Raw genomic sequence first — 13,070 nt, 5'->3', positions numbered from 1 at the left:
GCGGCGCGGCAGCAGCGGGAGGCCCTATTAGCTAAAGTGGTGCTTCAGGTTAAGAACAGTTTCAGGTTAAGAACGGACCTCCAGAACGAATTAAGTACTTAACCCGAGGTACCACTGTATTGGGGGCATCAAATGGGGTGTCCTCTTGATAGTGTTGGACTCCAACTCCCCTTTGACTCATCCAGCATGGCCAGGGGTCAGAGAGGATGGGAGTTGCAGTCTGGCAGCTTCCAGAAGGGGCCCCATGGGCTGTGCTGCCCCATACATTCCGCAGGGCACCTTCCCTGTGTTCCTGAGCCCCACCCCAAATACACAGTGCTCCCCCAAGGAGTGTCTTTTCAGCACCAGGTGCATCTGATTTTTCTCCTGGGATACTAACAGCTAGAACAACAAATGCCTATGGAATTGACCACTCTCAAAGATCAGGCAGGACTCACTCTGGCTCCACTATCAGCACCGCTTACTACTGACCGCTGCACCCTGCTCTCCTTTTCCTGAAATACACCTTTCCCCACCTCCCTGAGGGCCACTTCCCCTTGCTCCCTCTCCTATATGATGTTGGCTACGTTTGTGTGTGATCATAAGTTTCCCTGTGAGCCTCCACTCACCCTGTTGAAGGACACAAAAGTGGCCCACTTGGTCCAGCACCCAAGAGGGGCCACCCAGACACTTGTGGAAAACCTGCAAGGAGGATCAGAGAGCAAAACCAGCCTCCCCCCGCGGCTTCCAGCAACAGATTTAGAAGCCTGCTGCCTCTGAACTGTGGAGGCAGAGCAGAGGCCTTGTACTTAAGAGCCATTAACAGCCTAGGGCTACGTGAATTTGTCCCCTTGTCTTCTCCTCAGCTGGTGGGTGGAGCATGATAGTCTTAATCTAAGGGTCACCGGCTTGAGCACCACGTTGGGCAAAAGATTCCTGCATTGCAGAGATCTGGATTAGGTAACCCTTGTGGTCCCTTCCAACTCTGCAATTTCATGATTTTAAGTTGGTTGCCATCTCTGCCTCCAGTGGCAGTGAGTTCCATAGCTCAGTTATGTGCTGCACAATGAAATGCTTTGATCTGTCCTGGATCTCCCAACATTCAGCTTTGTTTGGGGACTACAAGTTCTAGTGCTATGAGAATTATCTGTGGAGATAACGTGCCTCTGCCTGCCTGCCTCCATCGTAGGCACCAGAGCAGTGGGTGGGCAGATTGTTTGTCCCATCCTGGGACAGGAAGCCTTGACAGAGTAACATATCTCTCCTCCGGGAAAAACTTTTCCCACAGTCCGGGCATTCGTGAGGTCAACTGATGTCCTGAATGAGGGCAACTACATTTGATGAGGCACCAGAAGAACCACACGGAAGAGAAGCCTCATGAATGCCCAAACTGTGGGAAATGCTTTTCCTGGAGGAGAGATACGTTACTCAAACACCGGACGTCACTGCACCGGACGTCACTGCCTGCCCCCTTCTCAGAACATCAGCCTCAAAGTCTGAATGTCCTGAGTTTGAGCTTCAGGGAAGGCAACTTGCACCTCCCTCATTTCCCCCAAGACTCTGGGTTTCAATCTATGGTGTAAGTACTTTTGTAATACTTCATCCAGTTCTGGTCAAGTTACCTAAAAAAGACCCCTCTGGCAGAGTGGCGCAGGAAGAGCATGCCAGGCCCATAACTCAGAGGTTGCTGTTTTGAAACCTGCCCCTGGCGGCAGCAGCCTCCTTAGTGGAATCCAGCCCTTAGAAAATTTCAAAAACAAAACAGATGTAGCAGAAAGAGACATCACACGTGTTTCTGTATACAGTGGTACCTTGGGTTAAGTACTTAATTCGTTCTGGAGCTCCGTTCTTAACCGGAAACTGTTCTTAACCTGAAGCACCACTTTAGCTAATGGGGCCTCCTGCTGCCACCGCACAATTTCTGTTCTTATCCTGAAGCAAAGTTCTTAACCCGAGGTACTATTTCTGGGTTAGCGGAGTCTGTAACCTGAAGCATCTGTAACCTGAAGCGTCTATAACCTGAGTACCACTGTACTTAATTTTTAAAAAAATATATTTAAAAACAAACAGATGCAGCGGAATATGACTTGTCCATTTTGTAGAGTTGTAAGGAATCCTGTGGATCATCTAAGTCAGGCATGTCCAAAATCTGTTTCGGGGGCTTAATCCGGCCCGCCGGTCGGTTTAATCTGGCCCCTGTGGTAAAATCCTAAAAAAACCCTCAACAACTTCAATCCTAAAAAAAGGCTAACAACTTTGGTTGGCCCTCACTTCATCAAATCTGGCCCTCTTTGAAAAAAGTTTGGACACCACTGATCTAAGTTCAACCACCTGCAATGCGGGAACACACAACAGTCCCATATATAGGGGAATCGAACCTGCAACCTTGGCGTAATCAGACCACAGTCTAGCCAACTGATATGTCCAGGCTGTCCTTGATTTACTTATTTTATTTAACAACATTTGTGTACTGCTTGACTGATGGTAATAAAATCTCTAAGCATTTTACCCAAAACAAATTTAATTCACCTCTAGTTCCACCAGCGTTTACTTTCTGGTGCAGTTCACAGACGCTGTTGGAAATATTTCAAGGAACTTTGTTCACCCAAAGTAGTTGATTCCAAGCAGGGGAGAAAGGGCAGCCCCGCCCCTGAAAAACCTCTGCCCACCCCCACCAGATCCCGGAGCTGAGCAGGGGATCAAGATGTCCAATCCAGGAGGTGGGGGAGGGATCTCGGGCTGCTACAAAGCCCTGCCCTCCGGAAGGTGGATTTTCTTGAAGCGGAGGCTGCTGAGGATTTATTTTTATTTATTTATTTATTTATTAAATTACGTACACATTGCCATCTCAGGACAATGTATCGCCATGCATATACTGCATAAGAAATGCAAAGCGAGGAGGAAACGAGCAAGGATAAATCACGTGGGCAATAAACTCCGGAGTCATTTGCAGAAAAACCCAGGAAGTGAGATCGGAGGAAGTGGCATTTAACTCTTAAATTGGCGCGAGGGAGCTATGGCTGCTGCTGCTGCTGCTGCAGGAAGCCCCGTGCAGGATCTCCGTGATGAAGCCACTTGCTTAATCTGCCGGGATTACTTCAAGGATCCAGTGACCACCCCAGAGTGTGGGCACAACTTCTGCCGGTCCTGCTTGGTCCAGTGCTGGGGGGAATTGGAGGCAGAGGCTTCCTGCCCTCAGTGCAGAAAAACAGTCCAGCAAAATAATCTCATCCCCAACCGGCAACTGGCAAACTTTGTGGAATTGATCAAGAAGCTCAGTCTCCAAGAGGGAAAGGAGGAAGGAGGGAAAGGGAAAGTCTGCAAGGAGCACCGGAAGCCTCTGAAGCTCTTCTGCAAAGTCCATGAAGCCCCCATCTGCCTGGTGTGTGGCAAATCCAAGGCACATGAAAATCACAAGGTGATTCCTCTGGAGGAGGCTTACGAGGAGTGCAAGGTAGGAAACCACGCGGGATCTTGAGCGGGGGAGGGAATAGCTGTGGATACGTTTATGTGCTTTTCTGTGGCTCACACGTCTGAACAAGGCATGACATGAATTGTCTGGATGCAATTTGCATGCTGGTTGTTCAGTGGAGCTTGCTCCTGAGTAAGGATGGAATAGTACCCTTAAACACATAAATTGATTCTCTTCCTTTTAAGGATTTGAAATTTTATCAACACACATTGCAGCACCTTATAATAAGCTTGTGAAGTCCTGGGACTTTCTCATTGTTGTTTTCTGCCCTATAATAATAATAACTATTATTAATTAATTAATTAATTAATTATTATTTATACCCCGCCCATCTGGGTGGCTTCCAACAGAACATTAAAATACAATAACCTATTAAACATTAAAACTAGTGCAACACTGCTACCCCTTTGGGATAATAAAATGATAGCAAGGATGATGCTAATAAGACTTGTCTCCGAGGATGGGTTCATCGCATAGTAGCCATAAATTGCATGCTGCGGTAAATCTACAAATCTTACCTGTGCTTCTTGCATTGCAGGGGTTGGACTAGATGACCCTTGGGTCCTTTCCAACTCCCAGGGCTGCATCTCCACTAGGGGGCTGTGGGGTGGGGGAAGCTGGCAGATGGTGACAGGTGGAACATTTTTGATGTCCAGTCACCCACCCTCCCCCATTATTGTTTTTTGAGGGAGGGGGACAACGCATTTCCCCTCGCTCAGACACCCTGGGAAGTTGGAGGGGAGCCATAAAGTAGCCACGTTTGTGGATGGCACTCAGCTTCTCTGTCTGCCAAAATCTCCGAGGCTTCAAAGGGCTCAAAAAGGGCCTCTCTAGATCCCAGCTAGGCAAATACAGTACAGTGGTACCTCGGGTTATGTACTTAATTCATTCCGGAGGTCCGTACATAACCTGAAACTGTTCTTAACCTGAAGCACCACTTTAGCTAATGGGGCCTCCTGCTGCTGCCGCGCCGCCGGAGCACGATTTCTGTTCTCATCCTGAAGCAAAGTTCTTAACCTGAAGCACTATTTATGGGTTAGTGGAGTCTGTAACCTGAAGCGTTTGTAACCCGAGGTACCACTTGCTTTTTGTATGAGTGAGACATGGTGAGGGGCACCATTTTTTAATGGTTACCCTCAGGCAATGAAATGTATTGGGCCAGCCCTGGCACCTTTCATTTTTCTACATAGTCTATTGTTTATGCGGAAGATATAACCACTATATTTTGTGACTTTGAACATTTTTGATTGTTTGTATTTTTTATTTTACGCTAATATAAATAACAATAACAACAACAATAATTTATTATTTATACCCCACCCATCTGGCTGGGTTTCCCAAAAGAATCTTAAAAGCACATTAAAACATCAAACATTAAAAAGTTCCCTAAACAAAACTTCTGGAGGGTAGCAAGATTGGCAAAGCCTGCTAAAAATATCCCCACCTCAGTAAATCTTTTATGGTTTTTCTCCAAACTTTTGCAGTTTATCTATAATCATTTAATTAAAACATAAAAAATACAAGCATTAACTGTTGCATATTAAATCTGCTCAATTAAAAGTATTAATGAAACGGAAGAGGGAGAGAAACTATTAAGAGCAGGGCCACCGCATAGTAGATGTCAGGGTAATAGTCAATTTATCGCTCCACCTCTCTCTGTCTATCCCAAGTTTTTTCTTTCCTCTTTAGGGACTGATCAACAGCCGCCTGCAGATCCTGATGAAAGAGAGAGAGAAAATTCTGGCCTATCAACTGGACCTGAAAAAGGAAAGCCAGGCCCTCCTTGTAAGTATCACTGTGATTATTAGGGAGGGAACAACTACTTGAAGAATCAAGTCAGGACTGAGGAGGGATGGGAAATCTGCCCATTTCATCCTCTCCCTGTTTCTCATTTTTCCACATCAGGACAAGGCTCTTGCTTTATGCTGTGGCCATAAACAAAATGGAAGGCAATAGAAATGGCAGTGGAGAGGGTAGAGAGAGTGTGTTCATCCCTTCAACCTCCTGCCACCCTCCAATTTTCACTTTAATCTCTGAAGAAGAGGCCTTCTTTAGCTGCCAGGTGTAGGTTTTTTGTCTATGAAAAATCAAACATGGCCTCCCTGTGGAATTCTCTCGTCTCTCCTTCTGATGTTGTAAATACACATTCCAGACTCCGGCCTGCTCTTTTCCTATTTCTTCCTGCCTCTTGCAGAAATTGACAGAAACGGAGAGGCAGAAAACAGTGGAGAAGCTCAAGCAACTGCGCCAGTTCCTGGAGGAACAAGAAAAACACCTGTTGAATGAGATAGAAGACGTAGAGGAGCAGATTGCAAGGGAAAGGGATGAGCAGCTGGCCAGATTCTCCAGCGAACTCTCCTCTCTTGAAAGGAGCATCCAGGAGTTGGAGGAGAAGCGCCAGAAGCCAGCGAATGAACTCCTGCAGGTAAGATGGTGGCAGGAGCAGCACAAGGCTTCACGCCTGGAAAAGGGTGCTGGCAAACTTTTATGTGCCTCATTCATCTATACAAATAGTATGGGGCTCAGTATATGGAGGCTCTAGTCAGGAGAGCTGGGATGATTTTCTCACCTGAATGCAGACTAGAGATTCTTCTGTGGTGGATGGAACTGGATGTGGTTTTCTGCTCTTTGCAGAAAATAATGGTCTCCTAATGCCTTCTAGCATGGCCAGGCTGCCTTCATGGCCTGTGTTGGGCTTCCCAGAGGCTGCTTTGGCTGCCTTGGATCAAAGGAAAAAATAAATTTGAGCAAACGAGAAGTGAGCTTTAGCATTAAGCGCAGTTTCTTTATTTGACACCCCAGGTTTTAGGCCTTGAGATTGTCCTTCCCTCTCACCCCACCCTCTCTCACCCAGACACAGACAAGGGACAACCGCCATTGTTTTAGGGACTCATGTGAGATGCCTAGAGTGCAGAGATGCTCACAAAGGCCACCCAGCACTACTACAGTGGTACCTCAGGTTACAGATGCTTCAGGTTACAGACTCCGCTAACCCAGAAATAGTACCTCAGGTTAAGAACTTTGCTTCAGGATGAGAACAGAAATCGTGCTCCGGCAGCAGCGGGAGGCCCCATTAGCTAAAGTGGTGCTTCAGGCTAAGAACAGTTTCAGGTTAAGTACGGACCTCCAGAACGAATTAAGTACTTAACCCGAGGTACTACTGTACTCATATGAAGTAACAAATCTTTCAGCGCCTTCATGCTGGTATGTTGTCTTGACTCAACTAAGGCCTTGTCATCATGTCTATTTATCTCACCCCCGGGAGGAAAAAAACCAAACCCATTTCTGTCCTCAAGAACTTAAGACTGGGTAATTTAAGAACTTAACATTGGAAAAATGAAAACTGAGAGAAAGCAAAATTGGCTGATCCCTACTCAAAATTTTGTCATGTGCCAGGCAGATTGACATCCGAGGGCCAGGCTGTTCCTCCACTCCAGGGTCTGAGAGGGTCTTCCTAGTGTGGTGTTAAGTGAATTCCCTTCTCTTTTCCCCTCTAGGATATGAGAAGCACCTTGGAGAGGTAAGTGGATCTGACTCATTTCCATTAGTATCACTCCATGAGGCCGGGATGCAAGAACCTCAGACATGGCCCTCCAGGGGCTGCAGGGGGGAGACTGTAGGACTCACTCCCTGTAGCATCTCACAGGTAAAAGCAGGGCCCCCTCTTTTGAACTTGTAGCACACCAATTCTCATTGCAAGAATCAGGGCCACAGTTCTGCCTTCTCTCCCCCCCCCCCATCACCTCACGCAGGTCTGGAGGCTCTTCTCTGCCTCCTGCACGTTATATTCATTCATTGTTCTTTGAATAGACATCAGTGGGGAGACTCAGAGGCCTGGGGTTGCTGTTCTGGCCCTGTGATGTCTGGCTGTGGAGTTTATAGTGAGGAATAATCTTTCCCTTCTGTGCCTTCCTGTCACTCTAAGCTTTCTTCAATTCTCTTCTTCGATTCCATTTTTTTTTATGTACTAGGAATTGTGGATTTGAACAGGCTAACAGTGTTTTTCTTTTCACCAGGTATGAGAAAAGGGAGAGTCAAGAGAATCCACTGGCTTTCTTTCCAGAGCTAAAGAAGAGGATCTCGGAATTTTGTGATATAAATAACCTTGTGGAGGATGTCATTGAACAATTTGAAGGTAATGAAAACTGCCTGCAAGGATTTTATACTGGGCGTTATATTAGTTCAGAACTGAACATGCCAGGCTCTTGTTGCGTTGAATTTCATTCCTGCTGCAGACAGGGTACCACCAGGATAGTTTCCTTCTTGGTGCTCCAGCCATCATTTCCTTTCCCTCATGTATATTGTCACTCTGGATCCTGTAAGGAAAGCCTGAAAAATAGCAAAGTCATGATTTTTTTCCTCCAATGTGCATCTGTTTACAATTATACACAACCTCCTTTTCCTTTTGGTTCCCTGTCTCCTCAATCTGGGGTTGTCCTTTGGGAGATTCTCCTGCTCTGAATGGAGTCAAAGGGCATTAAGAAGCCCCCAGTTCCCCCTCTGCCTCCTGCTCAGGCTTGTTTCTCAGCCGTGGAGCCAAGGCCTGAGCCGTCTCCTCCTCAGACGTCCCCCTGCAGCTGCCATATTTAGGGCTTCAGCCTTCAAGAACCCCTGAGAGTTCCCACATTGAGGATGGAAGCAAGAGCACAGTTATGCTTGTTAACAATCTGAAAGATTAGTAGAAGGTTTGTGAGGAAGGAATTCCTTTTGCATGAGATCTCTGCCAATCCTTCCTCATCAGCTTTCGCTTCTCCTTATGTTGCAGAATTTTAGTTTTAATGATTCCCCCCACCGCTTTACTTGGGGAAGATGTTAAGGCTGCCTCCATCTCCCCTCTGCATCCTTTTACGGGATTCCTATTGTCCTGCCTCCTCTCTAGCCCTCCACTATAGACACCAATTTTAGTGACAAAACTCAGAGAATATCAGGATTTATGCTGAATATTTTTATTCTGATATTTGTAAGCTTGCTTTACGATTATGGAGTTTTAAAGCTTTCGTGGTTTTCATAGATTCTTCCTATGATTTTCTTGTTTATAATTATTTTTTCTACTTCTTAATCTTTTTCTTGAATTTGAAGATGCTACATTATGAAGCGTTACTTTTGTATGGAGATTTATTTCTGGTGGAAGAGTGTTGCCCTTACACTTTATATCTTTTTGCTTCCTCAGATGCTCTGTTGCTCAAAGAACAGCTTCAGGAAGGTAAATTTCATGGGGAGAACAGTTTCACAGGAGGGATGGGGACTGATATTTTATGGCTGTTGAACCGTCTGTTCTGCAGACTCTGGGACCCCCATCAATGGCGTAACTCTGGGTAACAGTCCTCTAGTGGTGTTTGGGTTCTTTTTATGTCTCATGAATGAGGTTGAAGGCTTGGATTGGGGGCAGAGCTTGTCCCTGTGAAGAATCTGCACATCAGTCTGGGACTATAATGGAAGAGTTCTATTCCTGCCTGTCATTTCACTGGTTTTCTAATTGATTTTTTACTTTTATTTTTATCTATTTCATAAAATTTATATATCACTTGATTGTGGGGGGTGGGACTTCAAAGACTTACAGTACCTTTCAAGAGTCTTAAAGGACTCACACTTCTTATGAGATCGACCCCATTCAATGAAGGAGGACTTCCCATTGCATGAAACCCCTGGAATTACATTTTAAAGCTCTGCCTATTCTTCCTCTGGAATTTGGTTTGTCATCATGCTTGAAAATTCTGGCTTCAGTAGCTGTTTCCCTCCTGTTTATACTTGGGGCAGATCTTAACCTTACTTTGGCTTTTTTTGGGGATCTTTTTAAAAGATGGAAATGGCACTTCTGGCCTTCCAGTGGAGAGCCAGTGTGGTGTAGTGGTTAAGAACGGTAATCTCGTAATATGGGGATCCGGGTTCGCGTCTCCGCTCCTCCACATGCAGCTGCTGGGTGACCTTGGGCTAGTCACACTTCTCTGACGTCTCTCAGTCTCTCAGCCCCACTCACCTCACAGAGTGTTTGTTGTGGGGGAGGAAGGGAAAGGAGAATGTTAGCCGCTTTGAGACTCCTGAAGGGGAGTGAAAGGCGGGATATCAACTCCAAACTACTACTACTACTACTACTACTACTACTCTTCTTCTTCTTCTTCTTCTTCTTCTTCTTCTTCTTCTTCTTCTTCTTCTTCTTCTTCTTCTTCTTCTTCTTCTTCCAGTATAGATCTCTATTTCATTCATGAATTCAAATTGATTTTATCTTCTGATTGAAATTCAAATCTGATTTAATCTTCTGCTTGAAATAAGGAAACAACAGGTATGATGTAATCCTTTCGTAACAAGATTAAACATCATATCTTTTTGCTTCCTCAGATGATCCATTACTCAAAAATCTTCAGAGAGGTAAGTTTCACATGGAGGCCTAAATTCACAGAAGGGGTCAGGGCTGGTCTTTCATGGGGTCTGTGCTGCAGAGTTAAGAACTATCCATAGTTTGACTCTGGCCCTGCTGTTTGGGTTTCCCCTATGTACAACAAAGGCAGAGAGGCTGGGATTGAAGGTGTAGACAGGATGGGGAGAGGGCTTCCCCTCCAAAGAAACTGCCCAGATGTATATGACTAAGTGCTCTTCCTGCCTAGAGATAGTTTGTTTGCTTTATGTGACCAAAGCACTTCACAGCTGTGTCAGACCAAGAGTCCATCTCATCCAAAATCCTCTTTCCAGCAGGAGCCAAACCGATGCCAACAGGAAGCCCCTAAGCAGGACAGGAAGGCATCCTTCTGCTTCCAGAGCAACTTTGGGAAGAGATGCTTCACTGTGGAGGCACAGTGCTCTCTTTCATTTTTTTGCCTCATATTTTTTTAAAGAAAAAAATATTCCAGCCGTGGGGATTGTGAGTGGGAGGCAGGCACATGTATTAGCTCTAGTTCAATAGGTATCCCACCGTAGCCAACTTTTCCCCAATGTCCTGATTTAAATATACAAATGCAGGTGTGTTTTCAGGACAATGAATCAGCTTTACAATGAAAACTGCAAAAGACAATGCATTGTTTAAAGAGCTTTTAGCATGCACCAGGAAAACAAAATGGCATGTTAGTGGTACAATGCTTCTATGAAAAGTTTTGCAGTGCAAGGGTATCTGCTAGGTTGCCCAACTTTGTTTTCCTCAATGAAAGGTTACCCTTGAAGCAGCATTAGTCTTACCTCCAGCTGAGCTAAAATTGGCTGATCATTCTGCACTGACGTTCTTCCCAACTATAAATGAGGTTATTAAGGGGTCGATAGCTGTTCTCTGCAGATCTGAACTGGGGTGCCCTCATTCAACACCCCATGGGAGCTCCAAATGGCTAATTCACCCAGAGAGTGTCAAAGGAGGGCAATTTCCGTCTACTGGCCACTATCCTCTTCACTAACATAGAAGAGCTGAATATTCTTATTCTTATTATTTATTGAATGTATATACTGCCCTACACCCAAGGGTCTCAGGGCGGTTCACAGAATAAAACAAACATATAAAACCACAAAATACATAATAATAATAAAAACAACCCAATAGCCCCCCCTCAAAAAAAAATTTTTTTTAAAGGGCATAGGACAGGCTTCCTCAACCTCGGCCCTCCAGATGTTTTCAGACTACAATTCCCATCTTCCCTGACCACTGGTCCTGCTAGCTAGGGATCATGGGAGTCGTAGGCCAAAAAACATATGGAAGGCTGAGGCTGTGGAAGCCTGGCATAGGATAATGTTTCCTGGGTGATTTTGCTTCTTGGAAGATAGATGGATTGAAAAGAGGGGAACAATATAAATGCATTGACTATAAAAAGAGGAACAAAACAGATTCAAAATCCAAAAGGAATGTATTTATTCTGGAAGACTCCTAATCTTAGATGTGAGGCAAAGAACTCCCATTTTTTTAGAGGGAATCTGGTTCCTGGGGTGTTTTTCGGATCAGGATATCTGTCTCTGACTCTCGGCTGATTCTGCCTCTCTTCTCTTTCCCTCATCCTCCCCCCACAACAGCAAATGTCACTCTGGATCCAGACACAGCCCATCCCAGGCTCATCCTGTCTGAGGATCGGAAAAGTGTGAGATATGGAGACAAAGAGCAAGACCTGCCCGATAATCCAGAGAGATTCAACAACCGTACTTCTGTGTTGGGACATGAAGGATTCACAGCAGGCTGCCATTTCTGGGAAGTCACTGTGGAAAGTGAGGGAAAGTGGGTCTATTGGACTGTGGGGGTCACTAGGAAGTCTGCAGAGAGGAAGGGTGACTTTGCCTTAAGTTCTGAGGGAGGGATCTGGGCTGTGGGGAAGTCAGGAGGTGACTACATGGCGTTTGACCCCCCTGATTACCTTCCTCTGTCCCTGTTTTGGGAGCCCAAGAGGATCCGAGTTACTCTGGACTATGAAGGGGAGGAGGTGTCTTTTTCTGATGCTGACTCAGGAACCGAACTCTACACGTTCTCAGGAGCCTTATTCTCTGGAGATACCATCCTTCCTTTCTTTCACCTGTCAGGAGATAAAACCCACTTCAGGATCTCCTGAGGAGATGGAATCCGCCTCACAGGCCCAGCAAGAGTTTCTCTCTGGACCAGAATGACTCAGATTAAAACAACAACAGTATTTGCCTCTCAAGGGCACTTGAGGATTCATTCCAGTCAAAATAAGCAGAAATAACAAAATAGTCAATAAATTGTTGTTGTTGTTTGTTGTGTTTTTCTTTTCCCTTTCCCTTGCCAGAATTTATTCTGCAGGTGAGTTCTTAAGGAAACAGTAACACTTGACCAGTCTGAATAAATAAACTTTTCCTCAAAAAGGTTCAGCCTCCATCACCTTCAATCCTGGTTTCATTTCTCCACCTTCCTCTCCTCACAACACCTTCCGCAGCTATTCAGATGTGCACATTACTGAATTAATAGATTTCTAGAAATCAACCCCTTCACCCACGTCAGGCCGGAAAGCTCCTTGCTCTGGAGAACTCAGACAGGAATCATAGAATCATAGAGTTGGAAGAGACCACAAGGGCCATCGAGTCCAACCTCCTACCAAGCAGGAAACACCATCAGAGCACTCCTGACATATGGTTGTCAAGCCTCTGCTTAAAGACCTCCAAAGAAGGAGACTCCACCACACTCCTTGGCAGCAAATTCCACTGTCGAACAGCTCTTACTGTCAGGAAGTTCTTCCTAATGTTTAGGTGGAATCTTCTTTCTTGTAGTTTGGATCCATTGCTCCGTGTCCGCTTCTCTGGAGCAGCAGAAAACAACCTTTCTCCCTCCTCTATGCGACATCCTTTTATATATTTGAACATGGCTATCATATCACCCCTTAGCCTCCTCTTCTCCAGGCTAAACATGCCCAGCTCCCTTAGCCGTTCCTCATAAGGCATCGTTTCCAGGCCTTTGACCATTTTGGTTGCCGTCCTCTGGACACGTTCCAGTTTGTCAGTGTCCTTCTTGAACTGTGGTGCCCAGAACTGGACACAGTACTCCAGGTGAGGTCTGACCAGAGCAGAATACAGTGGCACTATTACTTCCCTTGATCTAGATGCTATACTCCTATTGATGAAGCCCAGAATTGCATTGGCTTTTTTAGCTGCCGCGTCACACTGTTGGCTCATGTCAAGTTTGTGGTCAACCAAGACTCCTAGATCC

The 13,070-nt window shown here is 45.5% G+C and overlaps 1 protein-coding gene across 1 annotated transcript; it reads left to right on the top strand.

The window, feature by feature from the left end:
* Window positions 1–2,774: 2,774 nt before the first annotated feature.
* On the top strand, window positions 2,775–12,246 carry LOC128409046 (zinc finger protein RFP-like). Its single transcript, XM_053379231.1, has 8 exons — window positions 2,775–3,433; window positions 5,141–5,236; window positions 5,646–5,876; window positions 6,949–6,971; window positions 7,468–7,586; window positions 8,622–8,654; window positions 9,788–9,817; window positions 11,435–12,246. The coding sequence occupies exons 1-8, from the start codon at window positions 2,996–2,998 to the stop codon at window positions 11,959–11,961; spliced, it is 1,497 nt and encodes a 498-aa protein (XP_053235206.1). The 5' UTR covers window positions 2,775–2,995; the 3' UTR covers window positions 11,962–12,246.
* The last annotated feature ends 824 nt before the right edge of the window (window positions 12,247–13,070 follow it).

Source organism: Podarcis raffonei, chromosome 2 (genome assembly GCF_027172205.1).
Source record: "Podarcis raffonei isolate rPodRaf1 chromosome 2, rPodRaf1.pri, whole genome shotgun sequence".
In the NCBI taxonomy this organism is placed as follows: Eukaryota; Metazoa; Chordata; class Lepidosauria; order Squamata; family Lacertidae; genus Podarcis; species Podarcis raffonei.
The sequence above is the reverse complement of the archived record's forward strand: the minus strand, read 5'-3'. Positions and strand labels throughout refer to the sequence as shown.